The sequence below is a fragment of the Castanea sativa genome, chromosome 8, assembly GCF_040712315.1.
Source record: "Castanea sativa cultivar Marrone di Chiusa Pesio chromosome 8, ASM4071231v1".
Taxonomy (NCBI): Eukaryota; Viridiplantae; Streptophyta; class Magnoliopsida; order Fagales; family Fagaceae; genus Castanea; species Castanea sativa.
In genome coordinates this window covers 43,223,747-43,247,581 of record NC_134020.1, presented here as the reverse complement: position 1 = coordinate 43,247,581, position 23,835 = coordinate 43,223,747, and the positions used below count along the sequence as shown (strand labels likewise).

The 23,835-nt window shown below is 38.4% G+C and overlaps 1 protein-coding gene across 1 annotated transcript; it reads right to left on the bottom strand.

Moving 5' to 3' along the window:
• Positions 1–1,452: 1,452 nt before the first annotated feature.
• On the bottom strand, positions 1,453–22,412 carry LOC142606371 (uncharacterized). The gene is made up of 10 exons (XM_075777735.1): positions 22,243–22,412; positions 12,244–12,586; positions 12,082–12,129; positions 11,840–11,878; positions 11,649–11,730; positions 11,506–11,525; positions 11,311–11,371; positions 3,120–3,382; positions 1,646–1,753; positions 1,453–1,515 (listed from the first exon to the last, which is right to left on the bottom strand). Exons 1-10 carry the CDS (start codon positions 22,410–22,412, stop codon positions 1,453–1,455), a joined length of 1,197 nt encoding a protein of 398 aa, XP_075633850.1.
• Positions 22,413–23,835: the final 1,423 nt, after the last annotated feature.

Here is a 23,835-nt window from a genome sequence, read left to right as displayed (position 1 = left end):
GGTCAATAAAATTTAAACGCATCATCATCTCATTATATTTTTTAATATTAGTCATGCTAACTGTATAAATTGTTTGTTACGTAAGCATTTTTCGTTAGTGAGTTAACGATAGGGACTAAAATTACTGCAATTTGAAAATAACCGGAATCAAATTAAATATTACTAAAATATAGAGACCAAATTGACTGTGACATTAAAATATAGGAACCAAAATAGTGTTTTCACCTTAAATCTTCATATATGGCAAATTGAACTAAACATTTCAAAAATATATTTAAAAAAAAAACTGGCCATTTTAAGACCCTAAAAGAAATGAAATTTTTTTTGTTCTTTCTAGATAATCAAGAATTTATTGAAATGAAGACTTTGGGCCTAGTCATCTCCATCTTAGCCATCTCCATCGTGGCAAGTAAAAACCCAACTAAGGAGAGAAGATACGAGGTTTGATCCAAAGAAATTATTACCCTCAAAAGTCCAAGGAGCTACGTCGTGGATACAAAAGTTTCTAGATTTAGGAAACGATGATTCCTATATGTATAGGATTTGGCTTGGATCAAGTGCTTTTATACATTGAATTTGTCAAAATTATGATATTTGTCCACTTTTGATTACATCTCATGATCTTAACGGGTCTAATGCACAGGACTCACATGTAATGTTATATATATGTGTGTGTCATGATCAAGTTACACTTAAAGTTTGTTTAGGAACAGTTTATTTAGTTAAATTAAGATTGTTTTTTTTCTGAAAATACTGTAGATAAAACTAAAAGTTAATTAAAATAATACAATGAGATCCATGAATGGTACAAAAAGTGCAATGGAACTTATGAATAGTAACAAAAATAAATTAAATAGTATTTTTTTTTATAAAAAAAAAAATCGTCTTTTTCAGCTAATGTCAAATGCTACCTTAATATATCTCTAGGTAATATTAGCATTACACGGCCTAGGAACTTTTTATTTGATTAAAATTTTGAAAATCCCACTTTTTCTTTAGGTATGAAAATTTCACTATTTGATTACATATTCTTTATGCTATTAACACAAGTTTCTTACAAATCAAATATTGTTTACTATTTGATCCAAAAACAAACTTTTATGCTCAATTATGGTAAAAAGAAATTAATTGCAAAAAGAAATTTCAATTATGGTAAAAAGAAATTAATTGCAAAAAGAAATTTCCTACTGGAAGAAAGTCAAGTAGAGAAGGAAAAAACCCCATATATTGAGTGAAGCATTCATTCATACGATCATTGATAAATGACACACATTACTTAACTTCTATGTAACCCGCCGGTGTACTAGGTTTGTTTTTCTTTTTCTAACAAAATTTTGTGTTACTTATCAAAAAAAAAACTAATAACATGACAACAAGATTTCAATTTCCCCTGTCAGAAAGTCTGCCTGACAAATAATAATTACCTTAGTCCCCTTGTTGAATTACTAAACATTAATCACCATCAGAACTACTATCTTCTAAAATCCTTCCATATTCATCAGCTACAGTTGTTTCCTGCATGCAACCAAAAAATGAAGTTCCAAATGGATCTGGATGGGGTGGGTGCTGATAGAGAGACAGAGAGACAGAGCTAGTACCCTACTAAATAAACATTCAACATGGTATATATAAAAACAGTTCTTACCCGCATCTTATCCCAATTCTTCAACTTAGAATTCGTTACCATGTAATTGTCACGCAATGGAGCCCAGGCAGGCCCTTCTCTATTTTCCTCACCTTTAGATGAATGGCCCTGCATATCACAAAACTGTAGACATTTTAATTTGCTAAAGCCTCAAAATAACCTAAATGCATTGCTGTCGCTCCCAGGTCACCAAACATCTAACTGCATAATTTTATGGAATATGAATAATGAAGTATAAATTTGACTGCATTTGTAAATATAATAAATAGATGATACAGGTGAGATATCTGATCAATGTTGTTTGCAAATGCATTTTATAGTTTCCCAGGACAAGATGGTATTTAATCATCTGAAGTAAAAATTAAAATTAAAATTTAAAAAAAAAAAACCGGAAATCAACGACAGCAAAACATGGGTCTTCTGAGCAGTCTCAGACAACATTCTTTTCCAAGTAATGATCAGATGGTAGTTTCAAAATAAGTGTGACCAGGATTCAAACATAGAAACAAGACAATCTGCTTTGAGAATTGAACCTCTAGAACCAAGTCCTTTTCCCCTTCTATACCCAAAAATAGAAGAATTTTATTTAAGAGAAATTCATTTTAATAAGCATTAAATAGCTGACTCAGCAAAATATACGACAACAATGCATTACATATAAACCACATGAAGTTGCAGCTCTTGGCAGAAGATGGATAGGAGGACTGCATGGCAACTTCCAACAGAAATCACAATACCATATATGCATCTTTCTCAAAAGTCCAGTCATGGAGAACACTCGGGCACAATGACCAAAAGAATGAGTACTTAGATGAAATTTTGTAAATGGATGAGAGAAATTGGAAAACTGTGGAAATATAATTTCTTAATGATAAGTTACACATGCTCCTGGTGGGTTTTAAACCCAGGACCTCACCTAGAACTCCCTCCATGTTGCTCTTACAGGGGAAGTGACACAGGACAACTGAAACAATAATAAAATAAAAGATATGATCTAGGAGTCAATACCTAGGCCTTACTTAGAGTCAACACCAAGCGAGGAAATCATTAGTAGTCAGCACTTAAGGTAGACCTGGAGTTAGCACTAAACCAAAGAAAGGGACAAAAGGCCATTTTTTAATTCATCATAATATCAACTATCCCCTCAAGGAGTACAATAAATTGCTTATAAAGGATTGCTAAACTCTAGTTCTAATTGGCTAGGAAACCCTAATTGTCTTATTACGAAAATAACCTTGCTTTTAAATTAAAATATTAATAGCATAATAAACTACTAGGACCTAAAACATAAAAATACAATTGACTTGCAAACATAAATAATACTAAATAAAAATCTGCTTCTGTCTCCAGCATCATTCTCCTCTGGTTGGAGAAAACTCGACCTCAAGTTTTAAAGCATTAAAGATTAGGATGCTAACAAGTAACACTTGCATCAAGTCTGGAATCACCTTAGGGAGCACAGGGAAAAGAAAACCTTGAATTCCACCCTGTCAAACTCTTCTAGAATAACAAAATCAATGTGTGGAATTAACATAATCTTATCTTGTACCATTGGAAGCATTATGTTATCAACTTTCTCCATTTTAGCAAAATGTTTGTCTTCATGCACCATGGAAGGTTGATCAAAAGCAGATTCATTAGTTTCCACTATCACATCATGTGCACCCTCTAACATAATACTCTCTTTAGAAACTATCCCTTCACCTTGCTGCTCTTCAATAGATTCATTTCCTTTTCCTTACACACATGTTAAAGCAACATTTGTTGAGGCATGTACGCAGGGATAGAGCCAGGACTTAGAGTTAGGGGGGGCAGTTTTGCTGTTGGCTATGTGCGACAATTTTGGCCTCCAACTCTACTGCTTAATTAACTACTAAGAGATTTTCTATTTTCTTTTTATAATTTTTTTGTGCTTTTGATGTGTGCATTGTTGTTGGGTAAAGACAAAATTATTTTATTTAAATTTTTTTAAAGGGTTGGTTATTTGTTTTTGGCAAAATTGGTTGATTAAACTTAATTGTTTTTAGCTTTACTATTGGTAATTTTTGTTGTTGGGCTAATTTTTTTTGGGGCTTGTACCTATAAAAAAATTTATGACCTTTAGAAAGAGAAATATGCTAGAGTTACAATTTTTTTTTTTACAAATTGTTGATGTTATGAGTAGTTATTGGTAAGTAAAAAAGTGATGTAAGTGGCACATTTAGATGCAACCAATAAGAATTTACAACTTCAATAGTTTGTAAAAATATTGTAGAAGAGTTTGTGATTATCGCATTACTTTTAAAAGAATCAATGATATTATTAAGGGGGGCAAAGTGTAATTTATATAACAAAATTGCTAAAATTAGTAGCTATATATATACTAATATTCTTTATAAAAAAAATTAGGGGGGGCCATTGCCCCCCAATGCCAAAGTTTACCTCCGTCCATGCATGTACGTCTGTGTCAACATTAGGCTCTAGTGTCGCCTGAGGATTCTCCACGACCAAGATATCATCATCAATGTTGTCTTCTATGAGGGCAGCAATAAGTTCATTGTGATCAATTATCCTTGGTTTCCCAATTGGATCGGTTTGAGTCTTCATTTACTTCATCTGAGCAATCCTGTCATGAACATCTTTCATAAGCTTTATAGATAATTCTTTTAATTTCTTGGTAGATAATTCCTTGATAGATTGTTTAAAAGTGCGCTGAGGACATGAAATGGAATGAGAATTCATCGTATTTGCTTCAACTTGAAAAGTACCACACTGAGATTGGGGTAGATACTTAGCTCGAAAGTATGGTGACAAATGGCAGGTTCATATCTTCCCACACACTAATGGCAGGTTCATAGTTTAGATAGTGAAAATATTCAAGCTTCTCCCAAAACATTTGTGCTCCACCTCTTAACTTCAACCTTCCATACCTAACCTTCTTGTTATCTGCCCAATTTGCTTGCTCAAAGAATTGCTCCATCCCATTCATCCAGTTGACGAAATCTCGTGGATTAGTTTTACAACCATCAAAATACCGTGCTTCGGATATTACCGTAATTCTCTAAAATAGTGCTTCAACAAATAGTTGAAAGTTGGAACAAGAACCTGGGTTGTTGTAATGTTCTCGGGACAAATCGTTGGAATAGGCTTCGAAGACTATTCTCTCAAATAGTTACTGGGCTGGGCTGGTTGATAGGTTTGGATTTCGTGGGCTGGGTCTTTCTTCTTTTCTTTTTTTTTTAAATAATGAAATACACTGTTGGACTTAAGAAACTACAGACAAAAGAAGAGCAAATGATAGGCTTTAAAAGGAACTTAAACTACCAACTAAAAAAAGAAAGACCACGAAAATAAAAGAGAAAAGGGGCGGCAGAGCAAGCACGAAGTGGGCTGAGTCAACGGTAGAGAGGGGCCTGGGCTCACCGGCGTCACAGTTAGCGGTGGTCGGTGGTGCAGATCGGAGCTCGCTCGTCGAACCGCGATGATGGAACCGGCGAAGCATGAAGCGGCATGGTGGAGCAGTGTTGACAGCGAGTTGGCGTAGGTGGTTCTCAGGGGCGTGAAAAAATGGTGATGGTGGTGGCAACCAGTTGAAGCGGCGGCTCATGGTGGTGGTGGCATGTTTAGCAACTGTCGTGAAAGGATTTGACCCGATCTGAACATGGTGGCTTGTTGGTGGTAGTGTGGCACGATTGCAATAAAGGACTCTTAGTTCTCTTCTCTCTATCTTCGTGGTTGCAATTGGTTTGGTGATTTGAGTATGGGTTTAGGATCTGTGGCCGTGGGGTTAGGGTCTTGGAGTGATTGGGATGTTTGTGTCAAATTGTAAATGGTGGTGCTGGCAGGATTTTTTTTTTTTTTTTTGTGGGGTCTTCTAGTGGCAATAAGAAGCAACGGTGATTGAGATTTCTAATGGGTTGTGATAGTGGTTCAACAGTTTTTTTTTTTTTTGGGTTCTAGATTGACCACGATATGCTTTAAACAAATCGGGGTTTGCTCTGATACCAAAATTGACCCAGGATAACCAGAAAAAAACTAAAACAACAATAAAATAAAAGGATATGACCTAGAAGTTAACACCTAGGCCTTGCTTGGAGTCAGCGCCAAGCAAGGAAACTACTAGGAGTCAGCACCTAGGGTAAACTTGGAGTCAACACCAGCCCAACAAAAGGGACGCCATTTTTTAATTCATCCCAATATCAACTATCCCCTCAAGGAGTACAATAGGTTGCTTATAAAGGATTACTAAACCTTAATTCTAATTGGCTAAGAAACCCTAATTGCCTTATTATGAAAATAACCTTGCTTCCAAATTAAAATATTAATAGCCTAATAAACTACTAGGACCTAAAATATAAAAATAAAATTGATTTGCAAACATAAATAATACTAAATAAAAATCTTCTTGCATGTCCTGCATTAGGAAGAAGGTGTAATTAGAGGAATAGCTGATTGACAAAATTGTGGAAATTTATTCAAATGATAATACATACATACATACATACATACATATATATATATATATATATATATATATATATATATATTTTTAAGCCATGAATAGGTTGAAAATCTTTCATTTGGAAGTTCAAAGAGAGGCAATTTGGTATAGACAAAACAATCAAAAAATTAAAATGAAAATACTAATCACAAAACACTGGTGTATATAACATGGGATGAGTATATGTGCATTCGCAGATACATGGCTTGGTAATAATTGATAAATTGCTTCTCTTCAAATTCTTCTTTTATGGTGCACAGCTTAGAGGTAACTAGAGAAAACATTCATATTGATGTGAAGACAAGACAAATTGTTAAAGATAAAAGAGTCCATAAACGACATGATATAGCAAACAACAGAGGCAATAATGAAGAAAGGAAGAAAACGATAAATGGTAGCAAAGCTGTTGCATGTGCCAGAAAGAAGAAAAAATTAGTAACAGCTGTCAAGCATTGATTGGAGGAAACAAGTGTCAAGCTTTGATTGGTTGTATAGTTAGGAGTTTGTTATTAGTTATTTAGGTGGGAATGAAGCCCATGTTTTCAGTGTATATAAAAAGATTAGTTTGTTAATTATTTGGTAACTGATTTCATTTTGTAATGCTCTAAACAAACAATAAGATTTTAGTTTCTTCAAGAATCTTCCATCTTTACATGGTATCAGAGCATTTTCTCTCTGTTTCAGAAAATTTTCTTTTTGTTTCTCAGTTTCCAAACAAAGTTTGTTGACTTTATCATGGCTTTTGATTCCACTAACAACAACCAATCTCAAACTACAAATTCAATGCCTTCTTCTAGTGCAGTAATGACAGACGAATTTGTGACAATCCGTTCTTTCTTCCAACGAATGAGAATCCTGGTCTTGTTCTCACATCACAACCTCTAACTGGTCCTAAGAACTACATGAGTTGGGCACGGTCTGTGTTCTTGGCTTTGAGTGCCAGAAACAAGTTTGGCTTTGTGAATGGATCAATTCTTGAGCCAAATCCATCTTCTCCATTTTTCAATTCTTGGAGTAGATGCAACACCATAGTGCTTTCATGGTTAACAAATTCACTTAGCATGGAGCTTAAAGCAAGTGTTATGTACATCAATATTGTGAAGGATCTATGGATTGACCTCAAGGATAGGCTTTCTCAAGGCAATAATCCAAGGCTCTTTGAGCTTCAAAAGGAGATCTCTCATCTTTCACAGGGATCACTCTCGGTGAGTTCTTATTTCACAAAATTCAAGGCCTTGTGGGATGAGTTTGCCAATTATCAACCTTTCACAGTTTGCACTTGTGCTTGTACTTGTGGATCCAAGGCTTCTCAATTGGATGCTCAATACAAGGATCATGTATTTCCTTTTTTGATGGAATTGAATGATAGCTATGGCAATATCATTAGTCAAATTTTGCTAATTGAGCCTTTTCCCTTTCTTAGCAAAATGTGTTCCTTGATTTTGCAAGAAGAGAAACAAAGGAGTATTGGTCATGGTTTCAACATGATTCAATCTTCAGATGTTGTAGCTATGTATGTTAATAACAGCAAGGGCTATGTATGTTAATAACAGCAAGGTTTTTCATGGTAATCAAGGTCACAATCATGGAGGAAAAGGAAGTAGTTCCAAGAAAGACAGACCAGTATGCACTTACTGTGGTCTCACTGGTCATATAACAGATAAATGTTATAAACTTCATGGATATCCTCCAGGTTATAAACCAAAAGGAGGTAACAAAGTTATGGCAAATCAAGTTTCTATGATTTTTCCCTCAGGAAACTTTGGATTGGATGGTTTTCCTTAACCACTAAATGCTGGTTTACCTACTGTTGGTGGTTTACCTAATGTCAGTGCTTAATCTGACATGGTTTCTACCTCACAAAGTTTTCTTGGTCATTCTTTTGGGGGTTCTCATTTGCAAGCTAGTCCACAAGCTTCCTTGTCTCAATGCCCTCTTTCTCAAGCTCAATGTGAGCAATTCCTCAACTTTCTGAAGAATTATGTGGCTCCTGGATCAGGCAATAGTGCTCAGACTGCTCATCAAGTTGCTTCTGTCATGGAACCAAATTCTTCCATTCCACAACCCTCAACTTCCACCTCTACTTTACCTTCTTGTTCTTCAAACTTTTCAGGTATTCCATATTGGATTCCACCCAATTTTTCTCATTCCATTTTTTCTGCTCTGATAAGCCAACAAGCTCGCCTATAACACAATGCTAATAGGCATGCATATAAATCTAATGCTTGGATTATTGATACTGGAGCAATTGATCATGTGGTGCATTCTGTTACTCAATTCACTGCAATCACTTCTATAGTCCAAACTTGTGTCTTTTTGCCAAATGGAGAACAAGCTTTAGTTACACATGTAGGCACAGTGCAAGTTTCTTCCACACTCACTCTCACTGATGTTTTATGTGTACCTTCTTTTAGTTTTAATATGATTTTAGTTAGCAAACTCACCAAGAATCTTTCTTGCTGCCTCATCTTTCTTGGTGATTGTTGTTCTATTCAAGACCTTGCTCAATGGAGCATGATTAGTCTGGGTAAGGAACACAATGGATTGTATTTGCTGAAAGACTCAGATTCTAGAACAACTGCATCTGCTCTTGTTGCTGCTGTTAGTCACATTTCTCCTTCAAATTTGTGGCATATTAGACTAGGTCATCCATCTCATTCAAAACTTCATTTGTTGAAGCAAGTTGTACATACTGATGTTTCCAATAAAAAACCTTGTTGTGATGTTTGTCATTTTTCAAAGCAAAAGAGGCTTCCTTTTACTCTTAGTACTCATGTATTTTGTAAACCTTTTGAATTGATTCATTGTGACCTCTGGGGTCCTTTTGCTACTAGTACTATTGATGCTTTTAAATATTTTTTTACTATTGTAGATGATTTCACTAGATGCACTTGGGTTTATCTTCTTAAACATAAATTTGAAACTCAAGTTTCCCTTCCGCAATTTGCAACTATGGTTCAATAGCAAAATTCAAACCATTAGGAGTGATAATGGTATTGAATTTTACTTAAAAGATTTATTTCACTCAAATGGAATTTTACACCAATTATCATGTGTTGATACTCCTCAACAAAATGCAGTTGTTGAGAGGAAGCATCAACACATTCTTAATATTGCAAGAGCTTTAAAATTTCAAATCAAGGTTCCTTTATGTTTTGGGGGAGATTGTGTTTTAACAACAGTACATTTAATCAACAAAATTCCCTCAAAATCTTTAGGGAATAAAAGCCCTTATGAGCTTCTTTTTCACTCTCCACCTTCCTACCATCATCTTAGATGTTTTGGATGCTTGTGTTTTGTTTCTGCCTTACCTCACAATAGAAATAAATTTGCACCTAAGGCCAGGAAGTGTGTCTTCTTAGGCTATGCCTATGGCATAAAAGGCTACAAGGTATTGGATCTTGAATCCAATTCTATTCACATTTCTAGAGATGTAATTTTTTATAAGCATATTTTTCTATATGTCATTTCATCTCAGTCTTCAGCTTCCTATCTGGATGATTTTATATTCCCTCATTGTACCTCAGATACTACTACTTCTTTCATTGCCTCAGACTTTTCTTCATCTTCTTTTCAATAGAATATGGTTTGCAAATTAAACAAAAGTCTCTATGGCCTTAAGCAAGCTTCAAGGCAATGGTTTGAGAAATTTTCAAACACTATTCTACACATGGGATTTGTTCACTCTAAATTAGACTACTCTTTGTTCACTCATACTCAAGGGTCTTCCTTTATAGTGTTGTTAGTCTATGTGGATGACATACTGCTCATTGGGAATAACCCAGCATGTGTTGCTAGTTTAAAGAAGTTGCTTGATGACAGGTTTGGCTTGAAAGACCTTGGTTCACTAAGATTCTTAGGACTTGAGGTAGCTAGAACTAATGAAGGTATAAGTTTGAACCAAAGAAAATATGCCCTGGAGATTTTGAAGGATACTGGTTTCATTGGTTCTAAGCCTGTAAAGTTTCCTATGGAGCAGAATTTAAGGCTGTCTAAGTATGAAGGCAAGCCACTTGAGGACCCTGGTCAATTCAGGAGGTTAATTGGAAGGCCGTTGTACTTAACTCTAACAAGACCTGACATTACCTATTCTGTGCATAGGTTAAGCCTGTTTGTTTCACAGCTAAGGGAACCTCACTTACTTGCAGCCCACAGAGTGCTTCAATACATAAAAGGGTCACCAGGAAAAGGGATTTTCTTCCCTAGTAACTCTGATTTGCATATTAAATCCTTTTGTGATGCAGACTAGGCTAGTTGCCCTGATATAAGAAGATCATTAACAGGCTATGCAGTTTATCTTGGAGAATCCTTGATATCATAGAGATCAAAGAAACAAGAAGTGTTCTCAAGGTCCTCAGCAGAAGTTGAGTATAGAGCAATGGCTAGTGTAGCATGTGAGATAACTTGAGTGTTGCAATTACTTAAAGATTTGAAGGTTGAACATCCTAAACCAGCTATGTTGTTCTGTGACAATCAAGTAACACTATATATAGCTGTTATTCCAGTTTTCCATGAGAGCACCAAGCATATTGAAGTAGATTGCCACTTGGTTCGAGACAAGATTCTAGAAGGGATGATTAAAACCTTTCATGTAGCTACAAATGCTCAAGTAGCTAACATCTTCACCAAAGCTTTAGGTTTCAGTTCATTTACAAAACTGTCTGAAAAGCTAGGATTGAAGGATATATTTGTGCCAAAGCAAGTGAAGGGGACTTTTTCACTTCAAGTCACTGAGTTTACAACTCAGGACTTGAGGGGGAGTGTTGAAGATAAAAAAGTCAATAAATGACATGATATAGCAAATGACAAATGCAATAATGAAGAAAGGAAGAAAACGACAGATGGTAGCAAAGCTGTTGCACATGCCAAAAAGAAGAAGAAATTAGTAACAACTGTCAAGCATTGATTGGAGGAAACAAGTGTCAAGCTTTGATTGGTTGAATAGTTAGGAGTTTGTTTGTTAGTTATTTAGGCGGGAATGAAGCCCTTGTTTTCAAAGTATATAAATAGAGTAGTTTGTTAATTATTTGGTAACTGATTTCATTTTGTAATCTCTAAACATCAATATGATTTTAGTTTCTTCAACAATTTTCCTTCTTTACACAGATAACTGAGAAAGATGGTAGGGAAAGGAACAGGGGGATCTCAACGTCTAGCTGTGTTATCTATCAGGCTATCAGCATACCTTTTGCATCTTTATATCTCAAAGGATCCAAACCTTTCTGAGCATGTTGTGCCTTGTTGACCTGCACAAGATACAAGGATAGAAGGTCAGATCTAAATGTAACAGCCACAGAAACAATAAAATAAAACAGTGTTGAAAAAAAAAATCAAACTCAAGACAAAATGGAACATGGTTAAATATTCATAGAAAACTTACAGCATTAAACAACTTGACCACTGAAACTCCAGCAACACACATAGTAAACATGAACAAAGTTAGTGTTATATAGCACGTAACTAATTAGATAAAACTAGTGCCCTTGTCACATAAAGCTTAATTAACATACATAAACACAGTACCTCCTTTTGTAGTAACCCTTATCAGCAATTTTTTATGCAAATCCAAATAATTTGCAGGTTTCACATGCCCCTTTTCTCCCACCTAAATTAAAATTTAAAAACTCATTTGCAACCACTGACATCTGATAGATAACAATTAAAAAGACACACGTATGATTGTCATAACCAATTGGTTTTTGAGATTAACTTACCAAGTGTTTTTCCTTCTTGGCCTCCCCCTTGACTTTTTGCTTGGGGCAAAATCTACTGAATAATACCATTTTAGAAAAAAAAAAATTGGTGAATAGCAAGCAGCTGAAATTAATTAGTTAAGTAAACTGTTTTTTGAATTTGAGTTTGTCAAACTCGAGTTCCAAAAATAGTCTATTGAACTAATTAACTTCATCCGTGTGCTACTTTCCTATATTTTTTTTATAAAAACATACTATTTGACAAATTTTTTCTCCACAATGAGCTTCTTATGTGTTGACAACACCAGACCCTGCAAAGTAGGCAAACCTTTTTATACAAATCCCATGTATTAAAACATTTACAAAAAAGAAAAAGAAAAAGAGAAGCTATTTAACAAACCAATCAAACAGCAAGCCTAGCTTACAAGTGCATCCTCAAGCACATACCTCATGATAATACTCTTGAATGCTCTAGAACCCTCCAAAAACATAGTGATTTCGGGTTGAATTTTGCCACTTTCTTCATCATTAAAAACCCCATAATCGCCATTCACATCCATGTCCTCTGTTTCTTCCTCTTCTTTTTCAGATTCACCATCACTACCTACATCTCTCTCATCATTATCTGAATTGTAATCTCTTGCCCTCTTTCGAAAACGTTTCTTCATTTTCCTATCAATCTTCTTAGGCTTGTTTTGTACAATGCCATCTAACATCATGGCTTTTGGTTTTTTCTTACCCTTAAAGGCCTTCTTCTTCCCTACCTTTCTGTTCCTCGGAACCACAATTGGCTATGACACTTGGGTTTCCACTGCCATGGCCTACCTCCTTATATTTTTAAACAACCACCTATAGTGATGTTTTTCAGAGCTAAAGCCAGTTTCAGATAGCAAACAAAAAAAGAGTGCCTTACTTTGATGAGAAAATTTGATTCTTAGTGCATCAAACAGGGCTTTTTAGAAATATCACGGAGAGAGAAAAAAACTTACTGGGCAGTGGAGTGGGTGACGACGCAGTCAGGGTTAAGAGAGAGTAGTTGGAGAGAGAGGCTGCGATGGTGGTTAGTGGGTGGCACGATGGTACGTGAGGGTGGTGGTGCCAGCTAGGTATAGCACGGGTGACGTGAAAGAAAGGGGAGATAATTTGCAGGCTAACATGCCTATGGGAGACAATAGAGTTAGTTAGCATGCGTTAGAAAAAATTCAGTAAAGTAACATTTCGAGTTTTTTGGCTTGAGTTCAATATGAAACTCGAGTCTCAAAGACTCGAGTTCCACTTGCTGATTTGGAGGTTTTTTGTCACATTAATCTCGAGTCTTATAGAGTCGAGTTTGTAAAAAGTAAACCTGGGTCTATAGGACTCAATTTCTATAGATGAAGATCTAGAAGACAAAAAAAGAAGAATAGAGGAACAAAGGACCAGATCAAATCAGATCTAGAACAGAGGACCAGATTAGGAAGGAAGGAAGGAAGAAGAAGAAGAAGAGGAGAGGAAGAAGAACAAAGGACTAGATCAGGTAGGAAGAAGAAGAATTAGATTTGGAAGGAAGAAAAAAAGAACTGAGGAAGAAGAAGAAGAGGTCTATTTGTGGAACATGGAGAATGGGGAACTCAAGTTTTATATACTCGATTTTCACTTGGATTTTTTTCCACATTAGATTGCCATCACATGCAACTCGAGTTTTAAAAACTCAAGTTCAACCATTGAACTCGAGTTTAGAGCCTTGAAATGTTAGTTTGCTACATAGTTTTGCAAACATGACAACTAATTAAAATATTTCAAAAATAATGTTAAATGCAAAAAAAAAAAACGCAGGGGAGTTTTTTCTTTTTGGGGGAGTTTTTTCATTTTAGGGTTTACTATTCAATATTCAACTAGTGTATATTTTATAATCAACATATTAATTTAAGAATCTCCTTAAATAAATATATAAAATAAAATAAAACTTAGGATACCTTTGAGCTTTGGTTTCAATTTATATTCGATAATTTATTTACATAAAGTTAATATATTTTCTCCTAAAAAAATAATGTTTATTAAAATATATATAATTCTTTGTAACTTTTATGTTAAATGTGTGATAAAAAAATTACAAATTTATTTCCAAAAATTCTAAAAGTAGTTATTTGTAAAAAAAAAAATTAATAGTTAAACAATAAATGTAGAATCTTCAATCAAACTTGTTACAATAGATTTTCTTTCTTAATTTGTAATATATATTTAGGTAAAGTTCACAAGAATTTAAATTTGAATATGAAATTAGAATCCAATTTTGGGCCATATTTCTAAATTTAAGTGGAGATCACACAATAATTATCCACTTAAGTTTGTGTCATGTGTCCACTTAAGTTTTTAAAATTTTGTTCTAAGTAAATTAATGAGGGCAAAATACTAAGAATCTAATATTAATGAACTATAAAATTTTAAATTTTAAAAAAACCAATCACTTATACTCAATAAAAGCCACAACACAACAAAGATCATCACACGTTCTATCTTATTAAAAATTAGAAGAAAAAAAATGATCATAAGTAGTATTAAATCTAGATAAGAATTTTAATATGTGACTAATTATGTTTATATTTTTTTAAATAATTTAACTAATTATTTTATATTTTTATGATAAAAATTTTGTTTTATTTTAAATATATCTATATGTATGCATGTGTTACATACTATATTTTTTTGTAACCCCATGCATATACATAGATATACTTAAAAGATATATAGTAAGATACATAATATAATTCTTACATATATAATTTAAATATTATTGATAGTCATTCTTATATTTTTTTAACTCTTTTAAAAAGTCTTATAAGAATAATATTAAGTAGAAAATGTAAATTGTCAATTTTTAATTTTTTTATGTTCATTAATTCTAAACTCTTTGGTTTTACATGGGGAGCTGAGCCTAGGGATCTGTGCCAGCCCACTTGAACAAGGCCCAGCATGAAGCCCCAAGCCCATCAAGCAATCTAAGCTTGATACACGCGGGGGTAGCCCCAGACTTTATCACAGTGGGCCTGACCCCAAAATAAGGACTGGGTGTTAGGGGGACGGCACCCGAGGGGTCCCTAAGAGATCAGCTAGGTGTTAACCGACAACAAAGGTAGTCAGGGCAAGACGTAGCCCTGGCAAGATTAGTAACTGAGGACTAACTTTTCTAGAAGGGACCGCTCTCGAGCATTATCCGGCGTCTGAAACAAGTTCCAAGGGAATCCTCTAAATTCGTAAGGATCCCTTGGAATTTTGATGAACATGAGAATGTGTGCATAAGTGGAGTAGATAATGATGGCCACCCCACTGGAAGAGACTATAAGAAAGGTTAGAGGTCAGAGAAAAGGGGGTTGAAAAAATTTGGGGGAAGGAGAGTGCAAGAGATAGAAAGGGAAACACTAGGATACACTAGGAAAATCCGGGAGGAACTAAGGAATGTTTGGGGCGTAAATGGTAGGATCGAGAGTAATCCCACTTATAAATAAATTATGACCTCATTATTTTGAGGGGGACTATTCTGGGTTCGCACAATTGGCGCCATCTATGGGGATCCTACTCCATCTGAGGCTTTGAACGTGCTTGGTGCCTCCTAATCATGGAAGGTCCACATGAGGGCGAGGGATCAGCATGCGTGAATTAGTCAGGGGCCTCCTCAAGGGGTCATAATAGGTGGGAAAGGGAGTGTGGTAGGGAACAGCTACACGTGCAGGATGGGTAGGAAACGAGGGTAGATTCTGACGAGGGGTCTTCCCACGAGGAGCGAACTATGTAGAATATTTCCGAGTGACCTTATCGCAGTGACCACTTTAGGGAGTTCGAGAATCTAAGAAAGCAGGTTAATGATTTGGAGATTGAGTTGAGAGGCTGGAACCACAGGAAAGATCGGGAGGGCTTGTTTGATGATTCAAATTATGTTTCAGATAGGTCGTCTCGAGGTAATGGTTTGCCACGATTGAGAGACCAAACACGTGAGACTGGGGGTGTTATCAAGAATCCTAAAGGCACAAGTATCGTAACGCCACTTTGGAAGCAATGAGTCGGGCATTGAGAAGGGCAACCAGATCACCATTCATTAATGAGATCAAACGTACTGAGATGCTGAGACGGTTCGCGCGATCACCATTCACCATCTATGATGGGAAAATAGACCCAACGGAGCACGTGAGTCACTATATATAGATGATGTCCTTCTATTCTCATAATGATGTGTTGATGTGCAAGGTGTTCCCGTCTAGCCTTGGGCCAACAAAGATGAGATGGTTCAACGGTTTGAGTAAGGGGTCCATTCGTAGTTTTGGGGAATTAATTCAAGCGTTCGGAGCACGATTTATAACATGTAGCAAAGTTCCTCAACCAATAGGTTCTTTGTTGTCTATGAGGATGAGAAGTGGTGAGACCCTCCATTCATATACAAAAAAATATTAGGAACTTTATAATGAGATAGGAGGGGGGAATGAGCAAGTGGCAGCCAACACTTTCCAAATGGGCCTTCCCGAAGAGTCAGTGTTGAGGGACTCACTAACTATACGGCCCCCTAAAGACATGCACCTGTTGATGAGGAAAATCGAGAAGTATAAGAGACTAAAAGACGACCTTTTGCAGGGTAAAGGTAAAGCCTCAGCCTTAGCGTCATCGTAGTATCGTAAAGATTATCGCCCTAAAAATTTTTGGCAGAGAAACAGAGAAAACCATGGGCCCCTAGGGAAGGCTCGGAACAGCGCGTCGAGAGAGTTAATGCTACATTCAAGGAATCGGTATATAAGATTCTTGAGCGTATCAAGAACGAGCCTTATTTTCTGTGGCTGGGAAAGATGGGTGGATACTTGACGAGGAAAAATCATAGTTTATATTGCACGTACCACCGAGAGAAATGGCACATTACCGAGCAATGTCGTGTGCTGAAGGACCTTCTAGAGTAGTTGGTGAAGGTTGAGCATCTTAAGGAGTTTTTAGTTGGTCAGGAAAGAGCGAACGTAGGACAAGGGTCTGGAAGTCGAAACGACCAAACCCTCCCACCTCCATTGGGAATTATTGAGGTCATCCATGTAACGTCTTGAGGTGTAAACTTGAATAACTTGAAGGGAGTACTTAACACGGTATCCCCATTTAAAGCAGAGGCCTCGAACCGACCTAATAAGAGACCCTGGATGGCCTCCGTACCGATCACCTTTGGTGAAGTAGATTTGAAAGGAACGTCTCAACCACACGATGATGCTTTAATTGTAACTTTCCGGATTGGAGGCTTCTTGGTAAAGAGGGTCATGGTAGATCAAGGGAGTGGAGTAGAGATAATGTACCTTGATCTTTACAAGGGATTGGAGCTGAAATCCAAGGATTTGAGTAGATATGATACCCGCTTGTGGGGTTTGATGAAAAAATTGTGACCCCCGAGGGGCAGATAAAGCTGTTCGGTAATGACCGAAGGAAAGGAAGTGGATGTTAATTTCATCGTGGTTAATGCCTTTTCACCCTACATAGTGATCCTAGGGAGACCTTGGATCCATGCCATGGGGCAGTACCATCGACCTTACACCAGGAACTTTAATTTCCCAAGAAGGACGATGTCGCAATGGTTTGGGCTGATCAGAGGATAGCCAAGTAGTGCCTGGTGGCAGCAATTAACTATGAAATTAAACAGAAGAAACAAGTTTAGCGTGAGCCTTTATAGTAATTATTGAAGCTTGAAAGCTCGGCAGGGGTGACAGCATTGAGGAATTGGTCCAAATACTTGTTTTGCCATATGCTGACAAATGGTTCCAAATCGGGGAAAGCTTATCCACCAAGCATCGTGTGGAAATTTTGTTAACGCTAGTATAGAACTTGGATGTGTTTGCTTGGAGCTCATTCGACGTACCCAGGGTAGACTTGAGTTTTATTATGCATAAGTTGAATGTAGATCCCAAAGTTGTGCCTAAGAAATAAAGACCAAAGAGATCCACAAAACCCCATGTGGAAGCGGTAAAGGAGGAAGTGGAAAAGTTAATTGTCGGGGACCATATGGGAGGTGTTCTTTCCTAAGTGGTTGGCTAATACGGTGGTAGTTAAGAAAAAGAATGGAAAGTGGAGGGTTTGTGTTGATTTCATGGATTTGAACTAAATGTGTCCAAAAGACCCCTTCCTGGTGCCGAAGATAGATCAACTAGTGGATGCCACAATCGGGTATCGATGGATGAGCTTTTTAGATGCATTCCAAGGTTAACATCAAATAACTCTGGCCCCTAAGGATCAAGAAAGGACTGCCTTTATAACTCCTGAGATGATTATTATTACACGGTGATGCCTTTTGGGTTAAAGAATGCTTTAGCTACGTATCAACGGATGGTCACACGTATGTTCAAGGAATTGATCGGTAAGATAATGGAGGTTTATATTGATGACATGGTAGTAAAGACGAGGGAGGAATTGGACTTACAGGATGTTTTCGATATCTTTAAGTAGCACAAGTTATGCCTCAATGCAAAGAAGTGTGCCTTTGGGGTGGGATCGGACAAGTTCATGGGGTATATGATTACTACTCGGGGCATAGAAGTGAACCCCGATCAGATAACAGCCATCTAACAGTTGCGCCCGCCCAATAATCCAAAGGAGGTCCAAAAGCTTACAGGTTTGATCGTTGCACTGAATAGATTTGTGTCGAAATCGGTGGACAGATGCCGACCATTCTATCAACTACTAAAGAAGCGGAAAGGATTCCACTGGATAGAAGAGTGCAACTCGGCATTTAAAGATTTGAAATCCTATATTGCCAGCCCGCCTATTCTAGCCCAACTCAACCTGGGAGAGGACTTGTACATGTACCTAGCGATGTCTAACCACGTTGTCAATTCAGTGTTGATTAGGCAGCATGAGGGGATCCAAAAGCCCGTGTACTACCTTAGCAAGACTCTGGTGGATGCACAAACTCGATATTTTCCATTGGAAAAAAGGGCTCTGGCCCTGGTACATGCCACAAGAAAACTACCTCATTACTTCCAAACTCATAGAATATGGGTGCTAACCGAGGGCCTTTTGCAGTCCTTGTTGAGAAGATTAGACTTCATGGGAAGGATAGCAAAGTAAGGAACGAAGCTGGGGGTGTCTGACATAAGCTATAAACCAAGGAATTCCATTAAAGGGTAGGTGCTTGCAGACTTTTTGACTGAGTTTACCCCCTCTTTCGAGCTCGGTGGGAATATGTCATATCAAAATGGGCCAATGGAAGGTATTCGTGGATGGAGCCTCTAATGTGAGGGGGTTGGAGGTCGGGATAGTGTTGATATTGCCCAAAGGAGTTAAGTTGGAAAGGTTGCTCAAGCTAGGCTTCTAAGCCTTGAACAACGAAGTAGAGTATGAAGCCCTTATCGCGGGGCTCCAGGCAGCGAAGTGTCTTGGAGCAAAGGAGGTGGAGATGTTCTCAGACTCAAGGCTTGTGGTAAGTCAAATCGAGGGGAGTTTTGAGGCAAGGGATCACCGTATGTCGTAATATTTTATGGATGTTTGAAAGTTTACGGGTTGGTCTCTAGAAAGTTAGTGTGGTTAAAGTGCCAAGAAGCCAAAACAGTCACTCCGATTTTCTAGCCACACTGGCGTCTTCCTTAGATGATTGCATACCCCGAATAATTACTGCTGAGATGCTAGAGCGACTGAGCATAGAATCCTAAGTAGTGGTAGCCGCTTCATTAGAACTAGAGCCAAGTTGGTTGGATCCATACACAACTTTTTTGTCCAATGGTCCTTACTGAGTGATATGAAAGAAGCTGAGAATGTGTGGAAAATAACAGCTCGTTTTTGGCTATCCGAAGATGGGAGGTTGTACCGGTGTTCATTTGGAGGACCATACCTTTTGTGTTTTCATCCCAGCAAAACTGCCAAGTTGTTGGCCGAGCTTCATAAGGGAGTATGTGGTGGCCACTCGGGGGGTAGGTCACTCACACACCGAGCCATGACTCAAGGATTCTGGTGGCTGAATATGCAATAAGAAGTAATTGAATACATTAAGAGATGTGATTGGTGCCAGAGACATGCATCTATGTTGCACCTGCCAGGAGGAAATCTCAACCCAATTGTTAGTCCTTGGCCCTTCGCCCAATGGGTGCTCAATATAATAGGACCATTCCCTCGAGCCTCGGGAAATAGTATATGGTGGTGGCCATGGATTACTTTACCAAATGGGTGGAAGCCGACCTTGGCGATTATCAAGGATGTAGATGTAAAGAAATTTGTTTGTAAGAACATCGTGACAAGGTTTGGAGTTCCCCTAGGCATTGTTGTTCGATAATGGGTTGCAGTTTGACAGTAAGGTTTTTCAAAAGTATTGTGCTAGCCTCGGGATAACTAACAAATACTCATCGCCAGCATACCCCCAGAGTAATGGACAGACTAAGGTGACGAACAAGGCAATTGTGAATGGCTTGAAGAAGAGACAGGAAGGCGAGAAGGGAAACTGGGTTAAAGAGTTACTGAACGTACTATAGGCATATTGAACAACTCCAAGGAGGTTGATAAGAGAGACGCCCTTTTCCATGACCTACAGAGCCGAAGTATTTATACCGGTTGAAGTTAATTTATCAAGTTCTAGGGTTGCAGGCTTTGTGTGGGAATATAACAATGAATGCATGGTCGGGAATCTGGATACCTTGGAGGAGTAGAGAGACATGGTAGTTGTGTGACTTACTGATTATTAACAAAAGCTAGCTCAGGGGTACAACAGAAGGGTCAGGCCTCAGGAGTTTATGCCAGGGGATCTCGTTTTACGAAAGGCCATCGGGAGTGCAAAAGATCAAAGTGTTGAAAATTTGGCCCCTAATTGGGAAAGACCCTATTGCTTGGAAAACTTAGAAGCCTATTGCTTGGAAAACTTAGAAGAAAGACTCCTACCCCGACCATGGAATGTCTACAATCTAAAGAAATAATACTAGTAAATGTAACGCATTGTATGGAACTAGTGTTTTAATTTGTAAGCTGACAAGGACAGTAAAAGCATATGAATTCCAGCTAAATAACTCTATGTAAAGTAGGAATGAGCAAAGGCGCGTCTAGGCATGTACTTAGTACCAATCTATAAGGATAGAAATTTGGCCTCGGCCTAACTCCAGTCACCGACCAGATGGAAACCTTACCACACATCCATAAGGACAGAAGTCTGACCTCGGCCCGACTTCGGTCACTGACAATATAGAAACCTTGCTACAAATCTATAAGGACAGAAATCTGGCCTCGACCTGACTCTGATCACCGACCAGATAAAAACTTTACTACAAATCTATAAAGACAGAAATCTAGCCTCGGCCTGACTCCGGTCACCAACCAGATGGAAATCTTACCACACATCCACAAGGACAGAAGTCTGGCCTCGGCCTGACTCTGGTCACCAACTAGATGGAAACCTTGCTACAAATCTATAAGGACAGAAATTTGGCCTCGACCTGACTCCGATCACCGACCAGATAGAAACCTTACTACAAATCTATAAGGACAGAAATCTGGCCTCGACCTGACTCCGGTCACGAACCAGATGGAAACCTTACCACACATCCACAAGGACAGAAGTCTGGTCTCGGCCTGACTCTGGTCACCGACCAGATGGAAACCTTGCTACAAATCTATAAGGATAGAACTCTGGCCTCGACCTAACTCTGGTCATCGACCAAATAGAAACCTTACTACAAATCTATAAGGACAGAAATTTGGCTAAGGCCTGACTTCGGTCATCGACCAGATGGAAACCTTACAACGAATCTATAAGAACAGAAATCTAGCCTCGACCTGACTCCGGTCACCGACCAGATGGAAACCTTGCTGTACTCGGTCTAGATTACAAATTAGGACATAAACTTGTTCTTCAATTGCCGAATGTCCTTATTTCTGGCTAATGATCGAGGAATGCCCCAAATTTTAGACATGCACCGGATATTGACTAATAAAGGTGCACGAGAAGTGGCGTACCGTGAGTAATTGAAACAACATACAGCGTTACCGAGGGATGACACTTAGACAAGTTTTTAAATGTTAATTTCAAATTTAATCTTGTTACTAAACGTTCGGATATTTGTGCCACCCAACGTTTACACTTAAGTAATTTTCAATATAAAATTTAAAACATTAACATCAGCACCATGTTAGTAAGAGCGGGATAAAGGTAAGTAAGGGGCATTGTCTCTTCTCATATAATTGTATTAAAACAAGGTAAACTTCAAAACCATCAGTCTTATACAAATTCTAAAAAGGAAAGATAGTTTAATACACGGATACTGACCTGCCTTGGGAAACAAAAAATAATACAAAACAAAATAGCAAAAAATAGATCTACTTTTAAGAAGTTTAAGCTCTGGGGGTATCGGTGCTCAGAGGAAGAGACATAGGGGCTTCTTGATCGGCTGAAGGGTTGGTTGGCGAAAGGTTTGTGCTGATCGTCGTCCAGTACCAACACGTGGGAGTCAATTTGCCTTGACAGCTCCCTAGATTCAAGGCTCTCCAAGCCTTCCTCCTCATCGATGCTGTCCTCGCCCTTCTCTTCGGCTTGAGTTTCTACCACAGGGTTTTCGGGCAGTAGGACTTGGTCAGCGCTCCTGTAGGGGGAGTCATCGAGGAGCCTAATGGCATTGACCGCAGCCATTTAGCCCTCCATGAACCCGAACTGCCGGGCTTGGAAAATTACCAGACCAGTTAAATTCTCAGTGTCCTTGAAACCCCTGTTGTAGTAGATTTGCTTTTGCGCCTTCTCCCCTCCCTTAAGGTCGGCGAACTCTTTATCCCAGGTAGAGAGGATGCTAGCAGTCTCAGCGAGCTTAAGCTCTGCTAGCTTCAATGCCTTCTCGGCGGTAGTTGCCCGCCTCTCCATCATGTTCAACCCTGGGTCTTTTCATTTAGGCTAGCCTCAGCTACTTGTTTCAGGGCCTTCTTTTTGTTAGCCTCCTCCTGTGCATCCTTCAGTTGACCTTCCACCACGTGGGTCAATTGAGTAGCCTGAATCAACGGACAATCAAAACGGGGTTATTCAGGTCCGATTGGTGACATTTGTGAATGTAAAGATGTGCAAAAGAAACAAAAAAGACTGAGCCTGCGGAACAATTAAAGTTTGGGTGGATATAAAACTTACCGCTATGGTGTGCCATTTCAATTTGAGCACCAAGTCATTGTTTCGGTAGCCCGAGTTGTGCTCCATATCAATAGGAAGCAGTAGAGCCTAACCGAGGCTGTTCGATACTTGGCCTTCCTCTCCATTCCTCTATGTCCTTACATAGGAATTGGAGGGAAGGACCTTGTCCTTGAGGTGGAAAGTGCATTCCCACCCAGTCGCAGAGCCCAAAGAAGAGGCCGCAACTTGAGAGCCGATTATGATTGGTTGGGTAATGAGTTGGGTCTCCCAAAGAGTCTCCTCGACTGTTTGAACGGATGCCCGACTGGTGGCTGGAGTGGGAAGCTGGGTAGGAGAAGTGTTGCCCCCAACCGTAGCGCCGCTCTCACCCTTCTAACGCTTCTTCCATTTCTGGGAGGCAGGAGTTGTGGTTTACTGAGGAGTGGAATGTGCGGCGGGTTGACCCCCCAAACTCGTGTAGTAGGGAACCAATGGTCCAGGGCCATACACCGTTTTTGAACCATCTTTACTATTTGGGGTCAATAGGGTGGACTTTTCTGGACTTAGGACCTCACGAACAGGATCCTCTTTGGTAGGATCTCCTGAAACTGACACTTCCAAAGGGACGTGCATTGCCCGACCTTGGAAACAGTATCCCCCGAACTGTCCTGTATAGGTTCAAGAGAATTGTGTCTAACCAGTTGGGGACCAAGATGCCTGGCTTGCCCGAAAGTTAGACCTTGCAGCAAAAACCTAGATAGCCAAACGTCTAGATAAGACAGTAGCAAGCTGCCGGCTGTAAGGGCGCTCGACGAGTCCTAGTAGCTTGTGTAGGGGGCACACAACGTAGGATTAGGTGAGAAGCCTTTAATTTCCCGTCAAAGTGTGCGAATATCTCTGAGTGAAGGATAAATTTGAGTTCTTGGATGCGCATGATGCTAATGTCCGGTCGAAACTTCTT

What these genes read in the sequence shown, in the direction of transcription:
- LOC142606371 (XM_075777735.1), bottom strand. Translation starts at nt 22,412, where the DNA reads ATGGCTGCGGTCAATGCCATTAGGCTCCTCGATGACTCCCCCTACAGG. An exon ending in TCATTGTGGAGAAAAAATTT is followed by an intron (nt 11,879 to 12,081) that starts GTCAAATAGTAT and finishes TTTTGCCCCAAG; the next exon opens with CAAAAAGTCAAGGGGGAGGC. An exon ending in AGAATTGGGATAAGATGCGG is followed by an intron (nt 1,516 to 1,645) that starts GTAAGAACTGTT and finishes GGTTGCATGCAG; the next exon opens with GAAACAACTGTAGCTGATGA.